The sequence below is a fragment of the Ostrea edulis genome, chromosome 5, assembly GCF_947568905.1.
Source record: "Ostrea edulis chromosome 5, xbOstEdul1.1, whole genome shotgun sequence".
NCBI classification, from domain to species: Eukaryota; Metazoa; Mollusca; class Bivalvia; order Ostreida; family Ostreidae; genus Ostrea; species Ostrea edulis.
The window spans coordinates 1892613-1918443 of NC_079168.1; the positions used below are offsets into that span (position 1 = coordinate 1892613).

At 35.1% G+C, this 25831-nt stretch overlaps 2 protein-coding genes across 5 annotated transcripts; one reads left to right on the forward strand and one right to left on the reverse strand.

Annotated features, from left to right (window-relative positions):
- The first annotated feature begins 464 nt into the window (after positions 1-464).
- Positions 465-8892, forward strand: LOC125650390 (30S ribosomal protein S11-like). 3 transcript variants are annotated; one of them, XM_048878657.2, is made up of 9 exons: positions 465-669; positions 879-958; positions 1495-1585; positions 2888-3012; positions 5464-5489; positions 5619-5693; positions 5910-5975; positions 7002-7125; positions 8702-8892. In XM_048878657.2, the coding sequence occupies exons 2-8, from the start codon at positions 889-891 to the stop codon at positions 7107-7109; spliced, it is 561 nt and encodes a 186-aa protein (XP_048734614.1). In that variant the 5' UTR covers positions 465-669; positions 879-888; the 3' UTR covers positions 7110-7125; positions 8702-8892. The 3 variants fall into 3 exon arrangements, with proteins under 3 accessions (XP_048734614.1, XP_056022962.1, XP_048734613.1); XM_048878656.2 differs by having other exon boundaries at positions 612-700; XM_056166987.1 differs by having other exon boundaries at positions 611-700; positions 7002-8892.
- A 5-nt stretch (positions 8893-8897) lies between these two features.
- On the reverse strand, positions 8898-21849 carry LOC125650386 (calcium/calmodulin-dependent protein kinase type IV-like). Of its 2 annotated transcripts, XM_048878653.2 has the most exons (13): positions 21164-21849; positions 20758-20836; positions 19114-19176; positions 18006-18088; positions 17849-17921; positions 17372-17410; positions 16798-16849; positions 16115-16189; positions 12961-13036; positions 11747-11867; positions 10583-10741; positions 10122-10150; positions 9274-9530 (listed from the first exon to the last, which is right to left on the reverse strand). In XM_048878653.2, exons 1-13 carry the CDS (start codon positions 21256-21258, stop codon positions 9524-9526), a joined length of 951 nt encoding a protein of 316 aa, XP_048734610.1. In that variant the 5' UTR covers positions 21259-21849; the 3' UTR covers positions 9274-9523. The 2 variants fall into 2 exon arrangements, with proteins under 2 accessions (XP_048734609.1, XP_048734610.1); XM_048878652.2 differs by lacking the exon at positions 10122-10150 and having other exon boundaries at positions 8898-9530; positions 21164-21375.
- Positions 21850-25831: the final 3982 nt, after the last annotated feature.

A 25831-nucleotide genomic window follows, 5' to 3' on the forward strand; every position in this document is an offset into this window, starting at 1 on the left:
TATATATACAGTCAATGGCGGATTTAAGGGGGGGGGGGGGGCGCAGCTGTGCCCCCCCCCCCTAAATTTTTCAAATTTAAGGTAAATCGTGCATGGTATCTTGTTTAGAAAAAATGTGCTAAACGATAAAAGAAGCAATGATTTCTTCCACTCCCGGAGAAATAAATGACAAAATCTTTTGATTTCTTGATTTTTTCCAAAAATCCTTAAAATTTGCGTCATTTTATTAATTTCACCCTGTTAGAAATGATAGAAAATAAAATAGGAGACATATTTCAAGCCCTATAAAATCTGTAAAATCCATGAGCTTCAGGGGGCTTTGTCCCCTGGGCCCCCATCATGGCTTCACCCTGGACCCACTGGGGGCCTCAAGGCGGCCTCCAGACCCTCTGCCTCATAAAGTGGCACCCCTAGTAACCGCAATTCCTGGATCCGCCCCTGATAGTCTTTGTGATATTTAAACGTTTTTAACATCATCGTCGCAAACCACGGGTTATTGTTTCATCCTATTTCACAAATTTGTTAAATAGAGTGAAACAATAATCCGTGGTTTGTGACGGTGTTTAAGCATAGGAAATTATCAGGAGTATTTAGCTTTATCGGAATCGGTTTCCTCTTTTATCCATTATCAAGGTGAAGGTCATAGAACCTCTCGTTGTGGGAAGTCCTGTAAGTTACTGTTGACTGAGCTGAGTAGCCAGTAGGTTTACTTATTACATGGGTTTGCAAGTGAATCATTCAGCTTCACAAACGATTGATGACTAAGAATTTGTTGCATTATTTTTGACATTATTTATTTTTAGTCAGAAAATGGAATGAACAGCTGATGAATGCTAAATTTTTAAACAGTTCGAATTATCTCGATGAATTTATTTCAGTATTGAAGGCATGTTGAGGTCGCTGATTAGTTCGATAAGACAGACGTATACGTGTGTGGTCCGTCCAAATATAGCTTCAGGTATTCCTCGTTTTATATTGATTGGTGTGTTTTTTTCTTCTTTAAGGCAAATATATATATATATGTTGGTTTCCACTTTCACCTCAAAATTTTTAAGGTTTGGTAGGTAGGATCGGAAGTTTTTTTTGTTTTTTATTTAATTTTTCTTTTGATTTTATAGGTTGAATAATTTTCTAATGATTTAGTATTTTACTCTGCATAAAATAAAGTGATTATTTAGTAATCAAATGAAATTTATATGATGAATCAATACATTTCTTCGCTTTACTGTAAACAAAAATTGTTTCTGTGTTTTGGATGTTTTGGAATTTGTCTAGTATTAGTGCATAATAAATAACTTGATAAATAAGTCAATAAATATACTCTTGTTGTAGTGATGACATTTGCAAAATCTGTGAGAATGGAAAAAAAATGTGTTGGGTTCGGCAAAAATTTTCAGGGTAGGTAGGGACAGTGGAAACCAACATATATATAATTTTGGGGGGGGGGGGGTCCTAAACCGAAATTTTAAGATATGTTGAATGTCTATTTTCTAGTCAACCACCAAGTAGTATGTCATTTCAACAAGGATGTTGACGCTAGAGATTATTCTCCAGGAGATGAGCAACACGATAAAAGATTATGGAGGTATACATATAATCGCTTTTCTTGCAGTCTCGATGCAGTGTTAATTAATAATCTATCTTGGACTCTTTTAACAGGTTGGGAACACTTCCCCTATAGCGAGATGATCTCACTAAAACGCGATTATCCCTCTTTAGCGAGAGAGTAAACATTCCCATAAACAGGTGTTTTGGTGGTTTTATTGAAAATAATGGCAAATTCCGTGCAGTGCTGAATAAGTGTGACAAGCACTCAACATGAAGCGAATTGTCTCTATAAAATTGAGAACACAATCAAGAAATTTCATATCAACGTTGCTGCACAAAAGGGAAGGAGGCTGAAATTCAGTGCACATCATGAGTGTTTTTGTTTTAATTTATATATATTTGCAGAAGTATCAGACATTTCAGCACTTTTTCTTCTTTTCATGTGAAACACGAAGAGATGTGCTCTACGGGTGTTTTTCTTGGTTGTACGCAACATATTTACATTCGCTAGAGAGGGATAATCGCAATTTAGTGAGATGATCTCGCTATAGGGGAAGTGTTCCCAACCTGTTTAAGAGGCATAGAATTACAGGGCTAAACACTGGACAACAATGAATAGATCTTAGGCCAATTCAACTTAATTAGTAGATTATCATCCAGAGTCACCAAAAACTATGCGGCAGGTGGGAAGATTTTATTTTCTGAGAAAAATATTAATGACAAACGAGTTTTTGTTAACAGAAGTGCATCATTTAATGCCAGATGTATATCAATCTATGCTTATTTCAAAGATGAATTCCAGGTTAAGCTTTAATTTCAAACACAAAAAGATATCAAACTTCTTCAAGATATGAAGAACATTAATCCCTTCCTATCATTTAAATGCCCGTAAGAACATGAGAAATTATTTTCTTCATGTGGCTTTTCACGTTGGTATACCAGAAAGGTAAACAAGAAGTGTAATTACTGGAGCCGAACATGAAAATTTTCCAGAAATCGCAAGTTTTGCACACAAAAAAAAATTCGGGGCGGGCCGATTTTTAAGGGGCAGGCGGGGATGATAATCTATCAATTAAGTTGAATTGGCCTTACAGTACATATCTGAATGAAAGTTACATGCAAATGTTATATGATATTTGGCTCAGATGTGACATTTAATGGAAATTCTTCCTGAATTCAATTCCTTGAAATTTAATGAGTTTTATCTTGCTTCCTGATTTTCTAGATACTCCGTGCATGTGCTTATGTTATAAGGTACAAACATTTCACTTGCTAACTCATTCTCAAAGGACTGAAATATTACTCTTGTTTTTTATCACATTCTGTACGTTATCAACAGGAGGCATTTTCCCAGTGAGGAGACGTTACAAATGAGTATTGATGGGACACCTTACGATCAACTTCCTGTAGTCAACATTAAAACGTCAAAAAACAACGTTATTATCTCCCTCTGCAGAGGCACAGGTAAAGTATGAAATATTGAGTATGGATTTTATGACATTACAGGTAAAGTATGAAATATTTAGTATGGATTTTATGATATTGACACAGGTAAAGTATGAAGTATTGAGTACGGATTTTATGATATCACAGGTAAGGCAAAAAAAAATTAATTGCATATAAGGCTGTCACAGTTCCAAAATTGGTCGGGTCGGTTCAGGATTTTTTTCTTTGGATTTGGGTATTTCGGTTCGGGTCTATGTTTTGTCATTGACAATGTTGATCCTTTGGTATAGTTTGATTGTGTCTTACATATCTTACATACTGTCATTGTGCCATCATTTAACAATTGATCAAAATACACCACATTTAAGGATTTTGACGTCATTTCATTTAAATGGATTTCTAACAATGATTCTATTGTAAAAACTGAACTCGAAACGAAATATGGAAAAATGGAACTGAACCGGACACAAACAACAGGACCTGCAATTTTCAGTTATTTCGGGTATCCATTGCTGCCCTAATTGTGTAGTTCCTATGGCATGCTTTTCTGAAATAGGGTAGGTCAGTCATAATCTTTTATTGTGTGGATGAGTGAACAAAATATTGAAAAGGTCTGTAACTCCAGTGGATATCTGATGATAAATAAGAAACATGCATGATACTGAAATATTGTGTAAATGTCAAACAGAACTAGATACCATCGGAACTTTTTGACATCTTAAATTTCCCAGTGTCTTAAACCTAGGGCAGTTTAACAGGGATAGACATCAACTTTTTATCTCAATTGTCCTTTGGGCAAGTTAACTTGAACTTTTACATGTCCGAATGAAAAACTTTGTTGTCTGAAATATTTTTACTCTCATACACCTTTCAACCAGTAATTTTGATTATCTCCATTTACGGGGTCGTCCACAATCGTTGAATAGCCCAGTTTTCCTTCTTTATGCTACCAAATGTAAAAGCTAGGTTACAACTGTGAATTATACATATATGTAGCCAATTATTAATGATTTCATACAAGTTCATGGGTTGTCTAACCCTGGAACATTATTGTAGTTGGTGTAATTGATGGCAAAAAAACCCTCAAACAACCAAATGTTAGTCATATAAGAAAATTACAATGGCCAAGGTAGGGAAATAAATTTTACCGCAAAAATGTGCACAAGGGGATGTACACTTGCAGCGATGTGTTAATACGTGTATATGACTGATAGAATATGATACATTATGTTCTACATGTACTAGAAAGGGGCCTAAGAGATCAATTATTCTTTGAAGAAAACAAAACAAATATACAGAGCTGGACTTTATTATTTAATATTTATCAAACTGAACACAATCAAAATAATAACATTTCCTACTGAAATAATCAATTGCCTCCATCGGGCAAGTGTGTATTGAGTTTCACTTGTCCGAACTGGGTTTTCGCTGGCCTCGGGCAATCAGACAACCTTTAATGTCAATCCCTGTTTAATTATGATAATTGGATAGTGATCCTAAGCTTTAAAAATCAGGTCTAGGGTCTGGGATTAGAAACATATGGTAGGCCGATCCCAAGCTTTAAAAATCAGGTCTAGGGTCTGGGATTAGAAAAACATATGGTAGACTGGAAAACCGGAAATGCACAATTCTTTTTAATGCCTGAAGTATGAAATATTGAGTTGGTATTTTATGATACTGCAGGTAAAGTATGAAATTATGTAAAATAATACATTTTCAATACTTTTGCCTCTGATATCGTTACCGATTGTAATGATGGCTATTACGTCACGAATGCGGTGCAGATATGGACAATGTGTGCACGAATATTGATGAATGTAGTACGTCTATTTCAACATCTAAGAATCACAACAGAAATGAAAGTGAAGTGTAAAAAATAAATCTCATTTTTGAAAATACATGAGGGTATGAATTGCAACTCTTCATGCTGGCATACTTTTCTTGAAGCTCTTATGTGCCTCATGAAGAATGCGGACATAAAGAATGACAGTTGATGCCCTCATGTATTTTCAAAACTGAAATTTCTGAGGTTTGAGTGAAATAGTCAGCATGTATTCCTATACATGTATGATATCATATAGAATGGACTAATGTCAAATGTAACAGGAAGGTAGAGATTAAGATGGATCCGATCAAAATTTTAGCCAGGTCTCAGGAAATCCAGACAGGATCTGCTAACAAGACTATCTCAAAATCAAATATTTCTGATACTGTGGTTTCATCTTTTTAGTTTATGTTGAATACAAATTTTTGTTGATACTGATTGTGCAGGACCACGAAATGAAGTGATCTATTAAGTAGAAGTTTAGCTCATACAGGAGGAATATGGAGTTGTGTTCCATGATATTATGTGTCAACGAAAATCTTTTTTGATGTATTCGTTCCTTGAAATCTGATGGCCATGAAAATTGATAAAACCACAATATTCTATGTATAAAAATATTTAGAATTTTCAAAATTCTATTTTAGGTGAAACAATATGCTTATCATCTGGCGTAAGTAAATTTATTGAATTAAATTTTTTGAGATATGTTTATTTTGCAGTTTTAAATTATGAAATTTGAACTATTGCTATTTTTTTTGTGTAATCAGCATCATCCCATTGTATGTTTGTCTGTTTGTAGGGCAGCCTTGGATTCCGACACGCCAAAAAGAACACAAATCTCTGTGCACAAACTGTGGGGGCTCACATAGGGGAGGTAACTCAAGCCAAATAAGCTTCATTAACATTTCATTGAACAATGCAAACTGTTAAAAATATTGTTCCTAATTAATGGTGATTGGTGTGTTAGAAATACTGTTCCTAATTAACGATGATTTGTGTGTTAGAAATACTGTTCCTAATTAACAATGATTTGTGTCTTAAAAATATTGTTCCTAATTAACGATGATTTGATTTGTTACTTCTATTTTAGAAAGCCAAGAGTTTAGGATTGCAGAATCTGAGAGTAAATTTGAATGGATTAAACACCAAAAGAACAGTAAGTTTATAAATCTTTTTGTTAAAGGGGCATGGACACAATTTGAGCAGAAAAGTTTCAGATTTTATTTTTCCAATTTTAATGTTTAGAATGCTTAACTAAGGTATTTCTAATGGTCAGCAAAATTTTGGATGTCAGTTGTTGAGGTACATGGGAGATACAAAGCTCAGAATGGCCCATGCCATGTTTTTGTTTTCATAGGTTAAATATCCTAGTAAAAGTTTTGTTTAAAGCAGAATATTTAATTTACAAGTTAATTCTGAACACAATTGAATAGTTTCTAGTGTTTTGCACTTCTCATTTTGTTTTAAACATGCTATTTTCTATTAAGCAATTGATATGTAAACAAAAACATGGCATGAGGCTTGTTTACATAAGAAAGAATTGTGAGTGTTGTATCTCACTTGTAACTCAACAACTGATATTCAAATTTTTGTTGACCATCAACAAAATACCTTTGTTAAAGCACTGTAAACAATATAAGTGGAAAAATAAAATTTGAAAATTTTCAGCTCAAATCGTGTCCATGCCACTTTAATGTTTCATTCCTGTACTTTAAGAAAATGTTTTGCTAATGTGTGGTCATTTTTACACATTCCTTGAAAAGTGATCTTAGGGTTTTGTTTTTGATGTTTTTTGTTTATGATTTCCTGCAAATTATTTTCACAAAGTCTAACAATAAACAATTGTTGACTTGTCTGAAAAAATTGATGTAAATATCGTAATTTCAAACCCATTTTGTTCCAATTGACTTTTAGATGTAGAGTTACAATAAACTGGTGGTCTCAGACCAGACAATACAAATACAGGTTCATTTGTCTGTAAAAACGAGGTACAGGGAGGGATTGCTGTCCATTAGTGACACACAATTTAAGATAATGACAGAAGAAATACATCAATTAGCAATGATTTTTTAAAAGGTGGCACATCTGTCCAGACAAAGATTTTTATTTTTCTAGGATTTTACCCCCTACATTTTTTTGTTTACATCCAGGTAAATGTTTAAACATCTGATTTTTATTTCAGTCGGCTTTGCTCGGGTTACGAACCTCAGGAGTGCGGATTGTATCCATCTCAGACGTGACTAAAACACCACACAATGGCTGTCGGCCTCGGAGTAAACCCAGGAAGTAAACGACAAGAGGTCACGGTATGTTAATCACTCACCAAGTCAACATAGAGACTGTTAATCACTCACCAAGTCAACATAGAGACTGTTAGTCATTCTCCAAGTCAACATAGAGACTGTTTATTAATGAAAACGGTATGTTAGTCACTCACGAAGTCAACATAGAGACCGTTTATTAAATAAAAACAAACTTAATTCATACACGTAGTTTTTATGCAATTCAAAAACATACAACTCTAGGAACAATTTTGTACGCCCGTCTTTAGACAGGACATATTATGGTACAGCGATGTCTGTACGTCCGTCCGTTCAGGGTTTTCTGTTTCTAATTTCCTTTCTCCGTCGCATATTAAGCTGAAACTTGCTATGTAGCTTCTTTGTGGCTGTTGCAATTTTGATCCATTTCAACTTCTCTTGGAGGAGTTTTGCCCCTTTATTTGAAAATTATTGTTATATAGAGGGTACATAATTTGTCTGGTTAACACCGCCCACAATTTTCAAGTGAGGGCCATCTTGTTTTACAGAGTGTTTGTATGGGAATTGAAGATGTGCATGTGGTAGGGATTTTAATTTTCTTCAATTTTTGAGAAAATTACAGGTTGTTGAACTTAGTCAGTTTTGAGGAAATATTACATAGAGAGTACACGATTTGTACGGTCAATTTCTCCCCCAGTTTTCAAGTGAGGACCTTCTTATTTTATAGAGTGTTTATATGGGTATGGAAGATGTGCATGTGGCAAGGATTTCGATTTTCTTCAATTTTTGAGAAAATTACAGGTTGTTGGACTTGGTTTGTTTTGAGGGAATATTTTATTAATTTAAAGGGCATGGTTTGTCCTTTTAACTCCTTTCACAGTTTAGAAGCTACGGTCTTTGTAAATATCTTGAAGATGTGCATAGTGAAAGGAGTTTAATTCTCAACAATTTTTAATTTTCTTTGCCGTTTTAAATATTTACAGGTTGTTGAACTTAGTCAAATTGGGGGAAAATATTTTACACACAGAATTCTTGGTTTGTCTATCTACCTCTTGTCACAGTTTTAAGCTAAGACCCTTTATTCATACAATGCAAAGAAAGTTCTTTTGATATACCCACTTAGTGTGTTCCTGTTTGCTAGTAAGGTGTTCAAATCATTGAACTATCCAGGAATCAGGGACCTGTATATTACTAGTAAGGTGTTCAAATCATTGAACTATCCAGGAATCAGGGACCTGTATATTACTAGTAAGGTGTTCAAATCATTGAACTATCCAGGAATCAGGGACCTGTATATTACTAGTAAGGTGTTCAAATCATTGAACTATCCAGGAATCAGGGATCTGTGTATTACTAGTAAGGTGTTCAAATCATTGAACTATGATCCAGGAATCAGGGACCCGTATATTACTAGTAAGGTGTTCAAATCATTGAACTATCCAGGAATCAGGGACCCATATATTACTAGTAAGGTGTTCAAATCATTGAACTGTCCAGGAATCAGGGACCCGTGAATATTTCTATTAATATCATATTAATTTCGGCAGTTGATAAATCTTCCTTTATTTTTGCTGTATCATGACATACCATCACTGATTCTATGTATTCCTTTTCTTTGCAGAGAAATCAGGAGGGGGGAGGATGGAACATCCCCAAGGAGTCGATGACAGTCTGCAGAGAGAAAAATGTCTGCTAAACCAGTTCTGTGACGCGACATGTGACTTCAGGTTGTGTCTGATGGCAACATGCTTCGACTTTGGACCTGTCATTAAGATTGTTCAGAACAATAAAAATCCGAGTACAACCAACACATCCCCGTCTCAGAGTTATCTTTTAATATGTACAAGTATATACATTTTCATATTGTATCAAAGAAAAAAAAACAAGTACTGTAGTTGAAGATAAGATTTTTGTGGATGGAACATTTAAATCAGCAGTATGTTGTTATTGTTCATTTTAAATACAATATTAGCTTATCACAGAATCAAAGTCTATATTTATGATCCAAATATGGGCATTCTCACTATGCGAACTAAATGCATGTAGACGCTGTATGAAGACAAAATTGTTATTAAATAAACGTCTTTTATAAATATTCCATTTTGAACAATATCTGCATTCAAGATGCAAATTTTGATCACATACACGTTTTTCTGAAATAGGGTACATAAACACAATTGAATTCTGCAGAACTAAGGGGACATACACGTTTTATTCACAAAACTATCACAGACGGTGCATGTACACATGCATAGGTAATCAGTAAAATTTATAATATAAATCAAAAAGTTATCAAAAGTAACATAAATAAGCTGGTTGTGATCACAGAACTAATGTTCCATTGGCTCGGAGACGGATTGCATGGAAACGTCGCTCAGAGATTGTTTCTGATTTAAGATGCTCGTTATCCGTGCTGCTCTCGACGCAAGAAGAGTGGCATCGGTTATTGCCTGCAAAATAGCAAAAAATATTTCATTGTGGTCTAAATTCATATGGCCAGATGAATACATTTTTATTAGAGTGAAAGAATTGTGGACTATTTTGTGTTTAAACATTATTTGAATTGTGAGAGGTGTGTCACTCGAAGCATTTTTGACAGAGTTAAAAAAGTTGTGGTTGGTTGTCTGTAAGGAAATTAAAATCTTGCCATTTAACCCATCACAACAAAGCAATTTAGCCTGAGGCACTGACACGCAATTTTTGTAATGTAGGCATAAGTAGCTCCACTAAATGAAATGAAACCAGAGGCAGGTGATGTATGACTGATGTATATGTTAAACCCGTTCATGTGTCCTGTGAGAAATCTGCACAGAGAAGAAATGCGTGCTGAAGTGTGAGGTTAATAAAACAAGACTGCTTTGTTTTCTAAATTGCAAAAGTATTGGGGAATTGGTGCTGTACAATTTTTTCAAATATACTACATGTAATTTTTAGTCCAACTCTTTACAGAAGGAATACAACTAATTGCGGTAATTATCCTGTTCATACAGAAACAAGGACAGATGATTGGATTCACACCAAACTTGGCAATGCAGTCTTACCTAGCCTGTGGTGATGCAATTTCTTGATACTGACAAAATTCATACAATCTCACTGATGATATGAGTGAAAATTTTTCGACGGAATGTCAAACAAATAAAACACGGATGACAAAGAAAACACCTGGGACTAATTCACGGCGCGTAATAATATTTACATTTCCAATGTTTTTGCCTTTAATATCTCTACAAATAGTAATGATGGCTATTTCCTCATGAATGCGAGTAGGAATACAGATATAGTGCATCTATTTTTAAAACGGAGGGAAATTCCGACAGAAATAAAGGTAGAATGTAAATTTAAAAATAAATTTCATTTTTTAAAATTCATTAGGGTATGAACTGCAATGTTTCATGCTGGCTTACTATTCATGAAGTGTTAAGTAAACACGTTGTATAGGACGATTCTTTTATGAATGTAACAATTGGGTCCCGTTTCTGTGACAACAGAATCGTGCAGTTACCTTCATTTTACGAGTAGCGTTGAATTCTTTGATCTTGTTGTGAGTCTCTGGCATGTGGTCACTCTTGGCAGCCAGACCCTTGACCCAGTCGTGGTTGAGCGCCTGGTTCTCGGTTAATCGTTTTTTGGGATCTAATAAAAGCATCTTCTTCACGAAGTCCTGATAAACATAAAGGAGAAATCTATCCTGTTACAGTCATCAGAGTTTGTGAGTTTCACAGGTGACTCGATGAATTTACAAGACTGATATATAAAACTTTAACAAAATTCATATGCAAACAGAGTTGTGTCAGTACTGGCAAAATGGACGGTTCTTGTCTAGAAAGCAATGACAAATTCATATAAAACGGATCTGTCGGATGAAAATGGTGGCATATTATATAGTTCAATTTCTTCATTAGGTCAACTTTGAATCGTCTGAAATTTCTTGGATTCTGCATTGCTTGTAAATTATAAAAAATGTAATAATGAGCCAAACGTTTAAACTAGGAATAAATGCTCTGGGGCCCGTTTTACAAAACAACTTACGACAAAGTCGCAAGTCTTAAATTGTATTACACAGTTATTACTTAAAGTGAATGAAGTAAAACTTTTCTGAGGCTTAATTTTCAACATTTTAAAAAAATATTTTGCATTTGGAGTGAATGACCTTACAACAAACCTGAAAATTCCAGTATGTAAATTAAGTTTGTCGTAAGTCGTAAGTTCTTTTGTAAAACGTGCCCCTGAATTCTAGTTCTACCACTTAATGGTGTACTAGAACAAATCTACACTGTGTTATTATACCCTGCCTAAAACAATGGTGTCCCATCCTGAGAAGAAATCATGAAATATTCACAAATCACAGAAATCTTATCCACTGAGCGAATATTTCATGAAATTCTCAGAGTGTTGGTACTGATCAATGAATTATAAGTTTTACTTCCAATTCTTAAATTATCATTATTGATAAAATTACAATCAAGTAATAAAGGAAGTTTGATTTTGTAACACATGAAAATCAGTTCCAATGAAATTAAATGCTATTGCAGTATTGGGACAGTGTTATCTCAGAAGGGAGATAACCCATTACTGTTACTGAAACAAAGCTTGCAGAGTTATCTCCTATTTCAAGTCACATGGTTATGAAGCATGCAACTACATGTATCTCATTGGATTCTCTTACTTTTGCATTTTCACTGATGTTGTTCCAGAATGGTGGGTCAAATTTGTAATCTGCTTTGAGGATTTTCTTGTACATTTCAGCCTCGTTCTCACCACTATAAAAAGGCTCATATCCACACAATCTGAAAAATTAGTATTTCATAATTAGAATTTCAAAAATTTATTTTGAACTCAAGTCCCAATCATCTGACTTTACTGGATACATGCAATCTCATGGAAGAAACTGAAAATGTTTTTGATAAAAGACAATCTCACGGAAGAAACTCAAAATGTTTTTGATAAAAGACAATCTCACGGAAGAAACTCAATATGTTTTTGATAAAAAAGACACAGCATTACGTACATCATCTCAACCATACTAATTTCATACTAGTAAATAATGTATACAGAAAATCCTTCCATTTATTCTATAATCAACCTCATCATAAATGAGAAATTAATCAAATCACTAATGAGAATCTATAAAAAATGCTTGATTTAAAAATACATTTTTTAATTATTTGAATTAACTATGAACTTCATTCAGAAAATAATTGACACCTCGTCTGGTAATGGTGCATATTCATTACTGAGGCAGCATAATGTTTTATTTCTGCAAGTCTGTTAAATTTCTCGACTTCACAAGGTCATATCAACTTCTAGTTCTTGGGAATATGGAAATAACTTAATGTTTAGATATTGGTGATGTACTGTAAATCTAACAAGGTACTACATGTAATATTGGTGGCGGATATAGAATCAAAATTTTCTGGTGGAGAAAGGAGATGAATTTTGTTCATAATCTGAAATCAAGGAATATTGGACAAACAGTGTAATAAAGGATTTTGTTGTGGCAGCGAACTTGAAGATATATTTGTGCAGGAACTCCATTTAACCATCATGAATTAATTTCACAGTATTTTGATTTTTCATTACATAGCTTTTAATAAATTTGAATTTGTAGAGAGACTCAAAGAAATGATAAGACCACACGACAGCAGGGCACCTGAATATTTAACTACTGCAAACAGACGTTTATTAATGTGCAAGAAATTTTCACGATGTTCGCAAGAACCTCATCATCGCTAGTCGTTCTTGCCATAAACCAGGCGTTTAATATGTCTTAAATTTGTTTTTAAAGATTATCCTGCAAAAATTAATCACCGTAAACCAATTCATCATTAGTAAATCTTGAAATAAAGTTGTCACAAATGAAATTTGGTATACAGAACTCACAGAATGTACGTAATGACTCCAATGCTCCACATGTCCACTGGGTAGGAGTAACGCTTGCCCGCCAGGACCTCGGGGGCTGTAAAAGGAAAATCGTAAAAACAAAAATATCATGTACAAAGGTACACAACTGGTATCAAATTTAAAATTTTTCAATTAAACTCTTTAATACTACAAAACATCTGTTGTCAAATTTTGAATGCAAAAGTACGAATACAAGAAAAACTCTACAAAGTTAAGCATGGTGCTGCATTGCATCCAATGTGAACAGAATTTCTCCTGTATTCATGAGAATGCTGGGATACCCATCTATCTGAGACTAACATCTCGGTATATCCCATTTGACATCTGTCTGAGACTAACATCTCGGTATATCCAATGTGACATCTCTGTCTGAGACAAACATCTCAATATACCCCATGTGACATCTCTGTCTGGGACTAACATCTCGGTATATCCCATTTGACATCTGTCTGAGACTAACATCTCGGTATATCCCATCTGACATCTCTGTCTGAGACAAACATCTCGGTATATCCCATGTGACATATGTCCAAGACTAACATTTTGGTATACCCCATGTGACAATAACATCTTGGTATATACCCATGTGACATATGTCCGAGACTAACATTTTGGTATACCCCACGTGACAATAACAACTAGGTATACCCCATGCGACATTTCTCTGGGACTAACATCTCGATATTACTCGCCATAATATCCAGGAGTCCCACACATTGACATCTCGGTATTACTCACCACAATATCCGGGAGTCCCACACACTGACATCTTGGTACTACTCACCACAACATCTGGGAGTCCCACACACTAATATCTCGGTATTACTCACCAGATCTCGGTATTACTCACCACATTAATATCCGGGAGTCCCACACACTGACATCTCGGTATTACCACAACATCCGGGAGTCCCACACACTGACATCTCGGTATTACCACAACATCTGGGAGTCCCACACACTGACATCTTGGTATTACCACAACATCCGGGAGTCCCACACACTGACATCTCAGTATTACCACAACATACGGGAGTCCCACACACTGACATCTCGGTATTACCACAACATCCGGGAGTCCCACACACTGACATCTTGGTATTACCACAACATCCGGGAGTCCCACACACTGACATCTCAGTATTACCACAACATCCGGGAGTCCCACACACTGACATCTTGGTATTACCACAACATCCGGGAGTCCCACACACTGACATCTCAGTATTACCACAACATCCGGGAGTCCCACACACTGACATCTTGGTATTACCACAACATCCGGGAGTCCCACACACTGACATCTTGGTATTACCACAACATCCGGGAGTCCCACACACTGACATCTTGGTATTACCACAACATCCGGGAGTCCCACACACTGACATCTTGGTATTACCACAACATCCGGGAGTCCCACACACTGACATCTCAGTATTACCACAACATCCGGGAGTCCCACACACTGACATCTTGGTATTACCACAACATCCGGGAGTCCCACACACTGACATCTTGGTATTACCACAACATCCGGGAGTCCCACACACTGACATCTCAGTATTACCACAACATCCGGGAGTCCCACACACTGACATCTTGGTACTACTCACCACAACATCTGGGAGTCCCACACACTAATATCTCGGTATTACTCACCAGATCTCGGTATTACTCACCACATTAATATCCGGGAGTCCCACACACTGACATCTCGGTATTACCACAACATCCGGGAGTCCCACACACTGACATCTTGGTATTACCACAACATCCGGGAGTCCCACACACTGACATCTCAGTATTACCACAACATCCGGGAGTCCCACACACTGACATCTTGGTATTACCACAACATCCGGGAGTCCCACACACTGACATCTTGGTATTACCACAACATCCGGGAGTCCCACACACTGACATCTCAGTATTACCACAACATCCGGGAGTCCCACACACTGACATCTCAGTATTACCACAACATCTGGGAGTCCCACACACTGACATCTCAGTATTACCACAACATCCGGGAGTCCCACACACTGACATCTCGATACTACTCACTACAACATCTGGGAGTCCCACACACTGACATCTCGATACTACTCACTACAACATCTGGGAGTCCCACACACTGACATCTCAGTATTACCACAACATCCGGGAGTCCCACACACTGACATCTTGGTATTACCACAACATCCGGGAGTCCCACACACTGACATCTTGGTACTACTCACCACAACATCTGGGAGTCCCACACACTAATATCTCGGTATTACTCACCAGATCTTGGTATTACTCACCAGATCTTGGTATTACTCACCACATTAATATCCGGGAGTCCCACACACTGACATCTCGGTATTACCACAACATCCGGGAGTCCCACACACTGACATCTCGGTATTACCACAACATCTGGGAGTCCCACACACTGACATCTCAGTATTACCACAACATCCGGGAGTCCCACACACTGACATCTTGGTATTACCACAACATCCGGGAGTCCCACACACTGACATCTCAGTATTACCACAACATCCGGGAGTCCCACACACTGACATCTCGGTATTACCACAACATCCGGGAGTCCCACACACTGACATCTCAGTATTACCACAACATCCGGGAGTCCCACACACTGACATCTCAGTATTACCACAACATCCGGGAGTCCCACACACTGACATCTCAGTATTACCACAACATCCGGGAGTCCCACACACTGACATCTCAGTATTACCACAACATCCGGGAGTCCCACACACTGACATCTCAGTATTACCACAACATCCGGGAGTCCCACACACTGACATCTCAGTATTACCACAACATCCGGGAGTCCCACACACTGACATCTCAGTATTACCACAACATCCGGGAGTCCCACACACTGACATCTCAGTATTACTCACTACAATATCCAGGAGTCCCACACACTGACATCTCGGTATTACCACAACATCTGGGAGTCCCACACACTGACATCTTGGTATTACCACAACATCCGGGAGTCCCACACACTGATATCTCGGTATTACCACAACATCTGGGAGTCCCACACACTGATATCTCGGTATTACTCGCCACATCTCGGTATTACTCACCACATCTCAGTATTACTCACCACAATATCCGGGAGTCCCACACACTGTGTTCATCGTCACTTCTCGGTCAATGATCTTGGAGAGGCCAAAGTCAGCTACAAGACAATGACCAGCCATTACATTCCACAACACAATGACCAGTCATTACATTCCAACTATACTCTCGGTATCACAAATCTAATTATACTCTCGGTATCACAAATCTAACTATACTCTCGGTATCACAAATCTATTAAAGTTATTCTGTATTATTCCATGGCATTATTACTCTAAGTTATTCTGTGTTATTTCATGGCATTATTACTCTAAGTTATTCTGTGTTATTTCATTACAATTAACTTTCGACTGACAAATCTAAGTTATTCTGTATTATTTCATGGCTTTATTACTCAAGTTATTCTGTGTTATTTCATTACAACTTTCGACTGACAAATCTAAGTTATTCTGTGTTATTTCATTACAACTTTCGACTGACAAATCTAAGTTATTCTGTGTTATTTCATTACAACTTTTGACTGACAAATCTAGTAAGTTATTCTGTATCATTTCATGGCATATTACACTGATAACACATAGATGTTGTGATTTCTATCAACAGACAAAATATCAAACTGGGCGCTGTTAATTCTCAATACAAAGAGAATGTTGAAATGTTAATTGTCCCAGATTACGTAAATACTAATCAACGTTAACTAGTACTTACCCACTTTAAGATTGGACTCGTCTGTTAAGTCCTCATACAATAGGTTTTCTGGCTGGAATGGAATTCTGTCCGGTTAGAGGACTAATTCACAATGTTTATTTTCGAACCAATATTTCAATCATCTTTCTGGGTTCAAACAGCGCAATTTTCAATTACAGAAACAATTACTGTATGTTTATTTTCCAACAAATAATTAAAGGATCTTTTTCGTTCCAAATGTGCAATTTTTAGTAACAGAAACAATTTTGCTGAAATAGAAATCTGAAAGGCTCGATATAACTCATGGCATTTATTTTCAAACAGATACTTCAATTATCTTTGTGGTTCTGACTGTGCAATTTTTAGGAAAAGAAACAATTTTGTTGAGATGGAAACCTGACAAGTTCAATATAATTAATGACATTTATTTTCAAACAGAAAATTTAATTATCATAATTTGTGGTTCCAACTGTGCAATTTTCAGTCACAAACAAAATTAGGTTCTTCCAAAATCAATTATTCTTTCAGTTTAGTGTCGCCACAGATAAACAACAGAAAAATGCAAGCTTTCGTGAGAAGATGTCATTTCACTAACCTTTAAATCTCTGTGCACAACTTCGTTCTCATGAAGATACTACAAAACATGTTAATAATGATACAGTAAAACAGTTATAGCCAACCTCCAAGGCCAGCAAAAAACATTTCCATATATCCAACAACATTTTCATTATTTCCCTCTCGTCGAGGAATAAAATATCCCTTCGCAATAAGCATGAAATTGTTATAAGCAATATATTACTGTACAGGAAATCCCATTCTTCACAATGATAATCATTTTATTGTAATTGCATGATATTTTTTTTTTTAAATTATAAATTAGTTCAACATTTTCTTTGATCTGTTATTGTTATAGAATTACAAATCACAGAAACATTTTATATTATCTGTCATTTTTACAGAATTACAAATCACTTAAACGTTTTGTTTGATTTGTTATTTTTACAGAATATGAATTATAAATCACTTAAACGTTTTGTTTGATCTGCGTTATTGTTACAGAATTATAAATCACCTTGACAGCGATCAGCATTTGTCGGACGGCTGTGGATGCGTCTTTTTCAGAGTAGTATCCTCGGCTCACAATTCTACAATGTCCATCGTTAAAGTCATATTTTTACACAAACAACAAAATAATCACACGATTCTCTACTTCTATATATAGTGTGTACCTGTCAAACAGTTCTCCCCCTTTGACCAACTCTAAGACTAGGCAGATATTTGTAGGGGTCTCGAAGATCTCCTTCAACCGAATCTAGAAAATTTTAAAAAATTACTGCCAGCTGTGCTTATTGTATTCATACACTTATTATAACATCTTATGGTATTCATACTCTTATTATAACATCTTATTGTATTCACACTCTTATTGTATTCATACTCTTATTATAACATCTTACTGTATTCATACTCTTACTATAACATCTTATTGTAATCATACTCTTATTGAATTCATACTCTTACTATGACATCTTATTGTATTCATACAATTACTATAATATCTTATTGTATTCACACTCTTATTGTATTCATACTCTTATTGTATTCACACTCTTATTGTATTCATACTCTTATTATAACATCTTATCGTATTCATACTCTTATTGTATTCATACACTTATTATAACATTTTATTGTATTCATACAATTACTATAACATCTTATTGTATTCATACAATTACTATAACATCTTATTGTATTCACACTCTTATTGTATTCATACTCTTATTATAACATCTTATTGTATTCACACTCTTATTGTATTCATACTCTTATTATAACATCTTATCGTATTCACACACTTATTATAACATCTTATTGTATTCATACACTTACTATAACATCTTTATTGTATTCATACTCTTACTATAACATCTTTATTGTATTCATACACTTAGTAACATCTTATTGTATTCATACACTTATTATAACATCTTATTGTATTCATACACTTATTATAACATCTTATTGTATTCACACTCTTATTGTATTCATACTCTTATTATAACATCTTATCGTATTCACACACTTATTATAACATCTTATTGTATTCATACACTTACTATAACATCTTTATTGTATTCATACTCTTACTATAACATCTTATTGTATTCATACACTTATTGTATTCATACTCTTATTATAACATCGTATTGTATTCATACAATTACTATAACATCTTATTGTATTCACACTCTTATTATAACATCTTATTGTATTCATACACTTAGTAACATCTTATTGTATTCATACTCTTACACAACTTGATAAAATACCTACCACATTTTTGTGATTCAGTTTTAGAAGAATTCCAATCTCTGTATTGATTACTTTCTTGTCCACCTAAAAAAAAAATGAAAAACTGAACAAAATTCATAGTAATTCATAGTACTGTAGCGTAAATCAAAATTCATTCAAATGGTCCACAAGGCAAGTGCAAGGACGAGAATTTAGTTTGATTAAATTCTTTACATCAGAAAAGTTAATTGGATGGACACCAATTACAGTTGAATTTCACTATCTCAAACGTCATTATCTAAAATATTATGGAACTGTTGAAGTGATGTGGAAATCTCAACTACAATTCTTTATGTATTTTAACTTTAATTTCTCAAACCTTTGGATACTTGGAAGGTTTTTTTTATCAGCCCCATCAATTTTGAGATAATATTTTTTGATTGTATTAGTAATTTTGAAGAGAAGATAAACAAGAATAATTTGTGAAACAAGGGAACTGCAATTTTATTCCTCAGCCTGGGGAAAAGAAGGTCAGCAAAGCTGGAAAGAATAATGAACTGTGAAAATACACAGAAGCTTAGACATGATGATATTTCATAAAAATATCATATGTATAGCCTTCATTTAAACTAATAATTGAGCCTGTTGTTGGTTAGGTGTTGTTCAATGCAGTAAAGAGTTCACCAGTGTAGGTAGAAACTCAGGTACCCCAATCAGAGACACACATCCATGTACATCCATGTCAGCAATAATCGTGCATCATGGCCCTCTCAATAATCATTCATGAAATGTAACATGATCAACTAAGATAAAATATTGAAAAATATACAAACCACCCCATCCCCTCTAAACAGCCAAATGTTACAAACAGCAGCTGAAGATAAGGCTTAAAGGGACTGATTCACGATTTTATCCAAACTTTTTGTTTTTCACTTTTGATGATCAGAATCCACTGTCTAATATTTTTAAATGATTTCACACAAAAATTAAGGTTATACATCACCACAGAGGCTCATTTTACAGAGTTTATTCTTTGTTTTGTAAACAAAGATTGCGGTATGTTATTGTTTTCGACATTTTCAAAAGAAATGGATATCGATCTAAGTTTATTATATCTTTCACATTGCAAGCATTTTTGAGGTAAAATGTGTCATTTAAAAGTTAAAATTTGTGACTATACAAAATTAAGATGCATTATATTACAAAATAAATATTTCACTTGTTTGTTTACATAAAAAGACTCAAGTCTTTGTTTACATAACACATATTTAAGGCTAAAATATTGCTTTCATTCTTGCATTCACAAGGTAAAAATTTTGGCTGTCAACATTAAATGAGTTATATTTCTAATGTGTAACATCAAAAATGAAAAATATTTTTATCAAAAATCGTGAACCAGTCCCTTTAAGGGGGTTTATCAAGTCTGTGGCACTATACTGCTGATGTGATCCTGTATATTAAATGGGTATTTTCTGTGGTTGTAAAATTTATGCAGATAGGAAATTTACACAAAAATTACATTTGCAAAATATATATGCATGCATATAGGTAAGTTTTAATACAGGCATAGAAATGTCAACAGTAATATGAACTCTCATTACTTCTACATCAACAGTAATATTAACAGTCATTACTTCTACAAACAGTAATATGAACAGTGATTAATTACTTTGGATCTATACTGACCCTTTTGTGGATGATTTTGACCGCCCATTTCTTTGTTGTTCCTTTGTGCTCACATTTGTATACCACTGAGGTTGCACCCCTGTGAAATGCACATAGAAAGTAAGATGACAGTGGAACTTATCAATATTATCTTCACGTGTATCTATCTGTCTATTGCTAGTAATTTACGTAGTACTCTAATCAATTAAAATATATATGTAATTAACTTATCTACAACTACACGAATTCACAATGTCCGTGAATCTTGTGATATAAACATGTAAATAGAAATACCATTTCCATTATCATCAAGATAACTTTAATTCATATGCTTTAAGATGTCGTGAAACTATAAATCCGCCATGTGCAACTAATGTAAACCACTGTTACTACGCAGACAGCGGGCACCTGCTAAGCATTCTCCTACCTCCCAAGTTCTGTTAACTGTGTGTAATAGTCCTCAAATTTATTATCCTTGATGCTTTCACTTATCCAATAATCTTGTTTTACTTCACGGGGCATTCTGTTGGACTTTACAACCTTTTTGTTGTTGGGTTAATTAGACAGTTTTGTTGTTGCTCTCCAAAAGTCACGTGACTATGCGATGACATATATTTTACATCACGAACCCGAGTATAATATTTTCAAGGTTTATTGGGGGGGGGGGGGGGGGGGGTTCTCGTTGTTTTGTTTTTTTTAGTGGTAAACTGTGTTGTTGTTGTGTTTTGGGTTTTTTTGTTGTTGTTTTTGTTGTTGTTTTTGTTTTGGTTGTTGTTGTTTTTTATCTGTTTTTGTTAGATAAAATTTACAGAATATAAATCTTTATTACAGATTAATTAAGAGAAGATCACCAACATTTCCACTTTTCACTCAAGTTTTATTTACCTATTTATTTATTTTTATATACATTTTTCAATTTCTAATAGGCGACTGAACGTGCGTTTGATTTTTCATTTAAATTGATTGGTCTCTACATTGTCTTTAGAATAGGACCTACATTTTAGTTTGTACTTATGATAGTAGTAATAGTATTTACTAGTAGTAGTAGTAGTAGCAGTAGCAGTAGTAGTAGTAGTAGTAGCAGTGGCGTAGCTAGGTTTGACATATTTGTAAGCAGGGGGTCTGGGAGGCGGTACCCCCCCCCCCCCCAGAAGCTGAGGACATTTTTCGTAACATACAATAAAAAATTAACGAAAATATTTGTAAGCACGTGCTTACAGTGCTATTCGTACAATGTAGCTGCGCCACTGAGTCGTAGTAAGTAGTTAGTAGTAATAGTAGCAGCAGTAGTATAGTAATTTATAAGTCACTGGAGTCACTCAGGCGACCCATTGTTATTGTTCTGTGTCCATTTTCTGCGTCCGGCGTGTGTCGTGCGTTAACAATTGACTTTTTAAAGCTTCTTCTTGATAACTACTCTTCCAATTCTTTTCAAATTTGGCAATATGTATCTTTGGGGCAAAAGAACATCACTTGTAAATTTCGGGACGCCTACATCCCGGGATCGTAGACAAAAACGTCCAATATTTGACCAATTGTCATTACATGATAACATTTACATGTATATGTCTTGGTCCGCAATGTACGGCCAACAGGGCTGATCCAGGAATTGCGGTTACGGGGGGCGCCACTTTATGAGGCAGGAAGTCTGAGCCTGAGGGCCGCCTTGAAGTTCCTGGATTTTACAGATTTTATAGGGCTTGAAATATGTCCTACTTAGTCATTTATACTATTTTCTATCATTTTTTATAAGGTGAAATTAATAAAATTACGCAAATTGTAAGGGTTTTTCGAAAAAAAAGAAGTTCTCTCAATAAAGTAATTTAAGAAATCAAACGATTTCATCATTTATTTCTCCGGGAGTGGAAGAAATTATTGCTTCTTTTATCGTTTAGTACATTTTTCCAAACAAGATACCACGATTTGCCTTAAATTTGAATATTTCCGGGAGGAGGGGGGGGGGGGGGGGCACCGGCTGAGGCCCCCTTAAATCCGCCACTGGTCATGACGTAACAAAATATATGTCTATAAATATTAGTCCTCGAATTATTTAGATCAGGGTGTCATTAGTAATTTTCATTAATATTTCTGATGATCAAAACACAATTAGGTATGCCTGAAATTGCATGGACAAACCAATGCATGTGCATTACTGACTTGCAAAAATTAGATTTTGCGTGAATGACCTTGCATGTACATTACACAGCTTGACGATTTGCAATTACTCAAATGTACACAAAAATAATTATCAGGCACATAGCTACAGGGGGTCTGTCCCTTTTATTATCACATGCAAAGTTGGTAATTTTTATTTATAGATATATATAGGCTGCCCCCCCCCCCCCCCCCCCCAACAATAATCGTAGTGAATGGTACATAGTGGGAATGTAAAATTTAACCGATGAATCAACCCTTGTCCCATTCCCCCAAAATAGTCATTTAGTGTTATTAATATGTTATGTATGGTCTTTCAAGGATATAACAATCTTGTTCAAGCGTGAATATGGCCTGTGAATGTAAAATTCAGTGTAATATCAAGGCTTCCATATGCAAGCTCTTGCAAACTGAATTTTGATCCAGCATACGAATACCTGTATGCCAATTGTATCTTGTCAAGTCAAAGTCGACCACTTTGTCATTTTACTGCCATGTTTTATTTAAATTCTTTCTATTGTTTTATCATTTCCTTTATAGCTCTTGCAGGTCTTTTATTAGTATATTATCAATGATTATTAGCACACTGTACAGCACATAGAAAATATTTGTAATTTTGCGCTTTATAAATGAATAAAATAATAATGATAATATAATCGCTTGCTGTGGCCTTCAACTCGACATTTAGATATAGGTCTACCGATCGCGTTTTATCTATTAAAAATAATCATGTTCATCCATGTCAATTCGATATATCGCATTGAACTCGAAATAAGAGTCTTTCACATCTGCGTCGTACTTAGATATTTTATTAAACATAAAAGTTGGCGACAAACTAACAGCTCAACTGTATGACAAACGGGATGACTTCTGCTTCTCTATGGTCAACTTCCCATATTTATGTAGCAATATTCCATTATCACCTGCATATGGTGGTCATGTATCTCATTCAAGGGGCTTAAAGTCTGCATTTCGCAAATTCTATGGTCGTTTAACGACCTACTTTGCCTGTACCTGTCATTGGGTAAAATGCTGTCCAGCGTGTTTCATACCAATTGTTAGTCCGTTCTTTACAAAAATTTGAATTACGTTTACCCGATCAAGACATAGGGCGCGCGGTGCGTGTGTCCGGTCGACGGGGAATGCTTACTCCTCCTAGACACCTGATCCCACCTCTGGTATATCCAGGGGTCCGTGTCTGCACAACTTTTAATTTTGTATAGGAGATTGATCACTGTTCGTTATCTTCACCTTCTCATCAGTATGGAAACTTCTGGGGGGATGTGTGTGTACTTTAGTTCAGGTATGCATAACTGTAGCCCTTAGAGCTAATGATACTTTTAATATTCAGATGGTCGATAAGGATTATGGGCCCCTTGTTCATGATAGAATAGATCTGATTTTTTAAGGCTATCTTTTTTTTTTTTTGGCCCGAATCATTTTAGCTGAGATCTATTTAATGGGTTTACATTTCCAACCCCCGAGAATCTGACATATTTTTACTCATCACAAATGGTATGTAGTGGTTTGGGCTATGTGGTGAAATCTGCCTGAATATCTCGGAGGTTAGAGCACCTAACGTATAGACTCCCCAGTAAGTCCGGTATTGGGAGGGGGGGGGGGGGGGATTTGCTATTGACCCGCTTGCAAGTCAGTACTTTTACCAAAATCGGTTGACGAGTTTAAATCAATGCTCTGTTTTTACCTCCGTTTCAAAAATAGTCTGACAAAATGACGCCGATATTTAATCTTTTTTCTCATCAACATATCAATTTCACTTCAATATTCTAATGTATTTGTAACCGGTCTTGAGTATAAGAATAATCCACAAGATGGTTAAGGTCGTAGATTCGTTTACTTTTTGGAAACAATGAAAACAAACCCTATAACAACAATAAAAACATATAAGGACAAATACAATACAAAGACAAAAGACACTATCGAACATATGATATATGCAACGATACAAATATATATATATTGGTCATCATTTTATCGTCAAAGGACATAACTCTCTGAACCATCAATTATAAGTAATTGATATTAAAAAAAATGAATATAATGTACTGCAGTGAATTGCATATATACATGTACATACCAGTTTATGGAACTGAGCTACAGCTTCCGAAATCAAGGTGAACTGCTTAAAACTCTTATGATGACCTATTGAATAATTTACTAAAATACTAAATTCTGTACACATATATCACTCTGCGCATTTATATTACTTAAAACTCATTATTTACTTAAAGAGCAGAAATTATGTTTTTCCACAATTCTACTTTCAGTAAATCTTTCACTCATGACTTGCACACAAGTTTTATGAATAAAGAAAAGTTTAATTACTTGTTTAAATTCATTACTTGGTTTTAATCATATAGTAAAACTATCAGCTACTTACAATTGTTGGTGTTAGCAAATCCTCTATAAATTAAATATATATTTTATGCTTATTTAGAACTCAATAGTGGCAACACCCTTTGGAATCTCTTTCAAAACTAGATTTTCCTGAACTATTTCATAAAAAGAACTCAGGAATTCCCGCCAGGAATTCCTATTGGCCAGAACAAAATACTAAGACCAATCAGATGACAGAACATCCGAGTTATGTTCTAACTGGACCCTTACGGATTAAACCATTATATTTAAAAGGGGTGTTTAGGTTTCTTTAACACACAACACAAAGTTAGTAAGTAGCGCAGCGCAATATGTATTGAAGTGAATGAATGTGAATGGCAATATAAAAATATAAAACTAAACTAAGTACAACTACCACAAACTCCCCCCAGTTGAGAAATGACGGCCTCGTCATTTGCTACAAATAGTTAGGAAAGATAATACTCCATAAAAAGTAGTTGACTTAAATTTTATTTACATAGTCTGAAAAGCATTTCAATAAAAGAGTTCTCTCTTCAGGTCGATGTGTGACCTCTAGCATTTC

Excerpts from the sequence above, each read along its gene's own strand:
- LOC125650390 (XM_048878657.2), top strand. The coding sequence starts at position 889 with ATGTTGAGGTCGCTGATTAGTTCGATAAGACAGACGTATACGTGTGTG. Across the intron at positions 3,013-5,463 it reads CTCCCTCTGCAGAGGCACAG|GTGAAACAATATGCTTATCA; the intron begins GTAAAGTATGAA and ends ATTCTATTTTAG. Across the intron at positions 5,976-7,001 it reads GATTAAACACCAAAAGAACA|TCGGCTTTGCTCGGGTTACG; the intron begins GTAAGTTTATAA and ends TTTTTATTTCAG.
- LOC125650386 (XM_048878652.2), bottom strand. The coding sequence starts at position 21,258 with ATGCCCCGTGAAGTAAAACAAGATTATTGGATAAGTGAAAGCATCAAG. Across the intron at positions 13,037-16,114 it reads TGGGACTCCCGGATATTGTG|CCCCCGAGGTCCTGGCGGGC; the intron begins GTGAGTAATACT and ends TTCCTTTTACAG. Across the intron at positions 11,868-12,960 it reads GGAGTCATTACGTACATTCT|ATTGTGTGGATATGAGCCTT; the intron begins GTGAGTTCTGTA and ends CTAATTTTTCAG.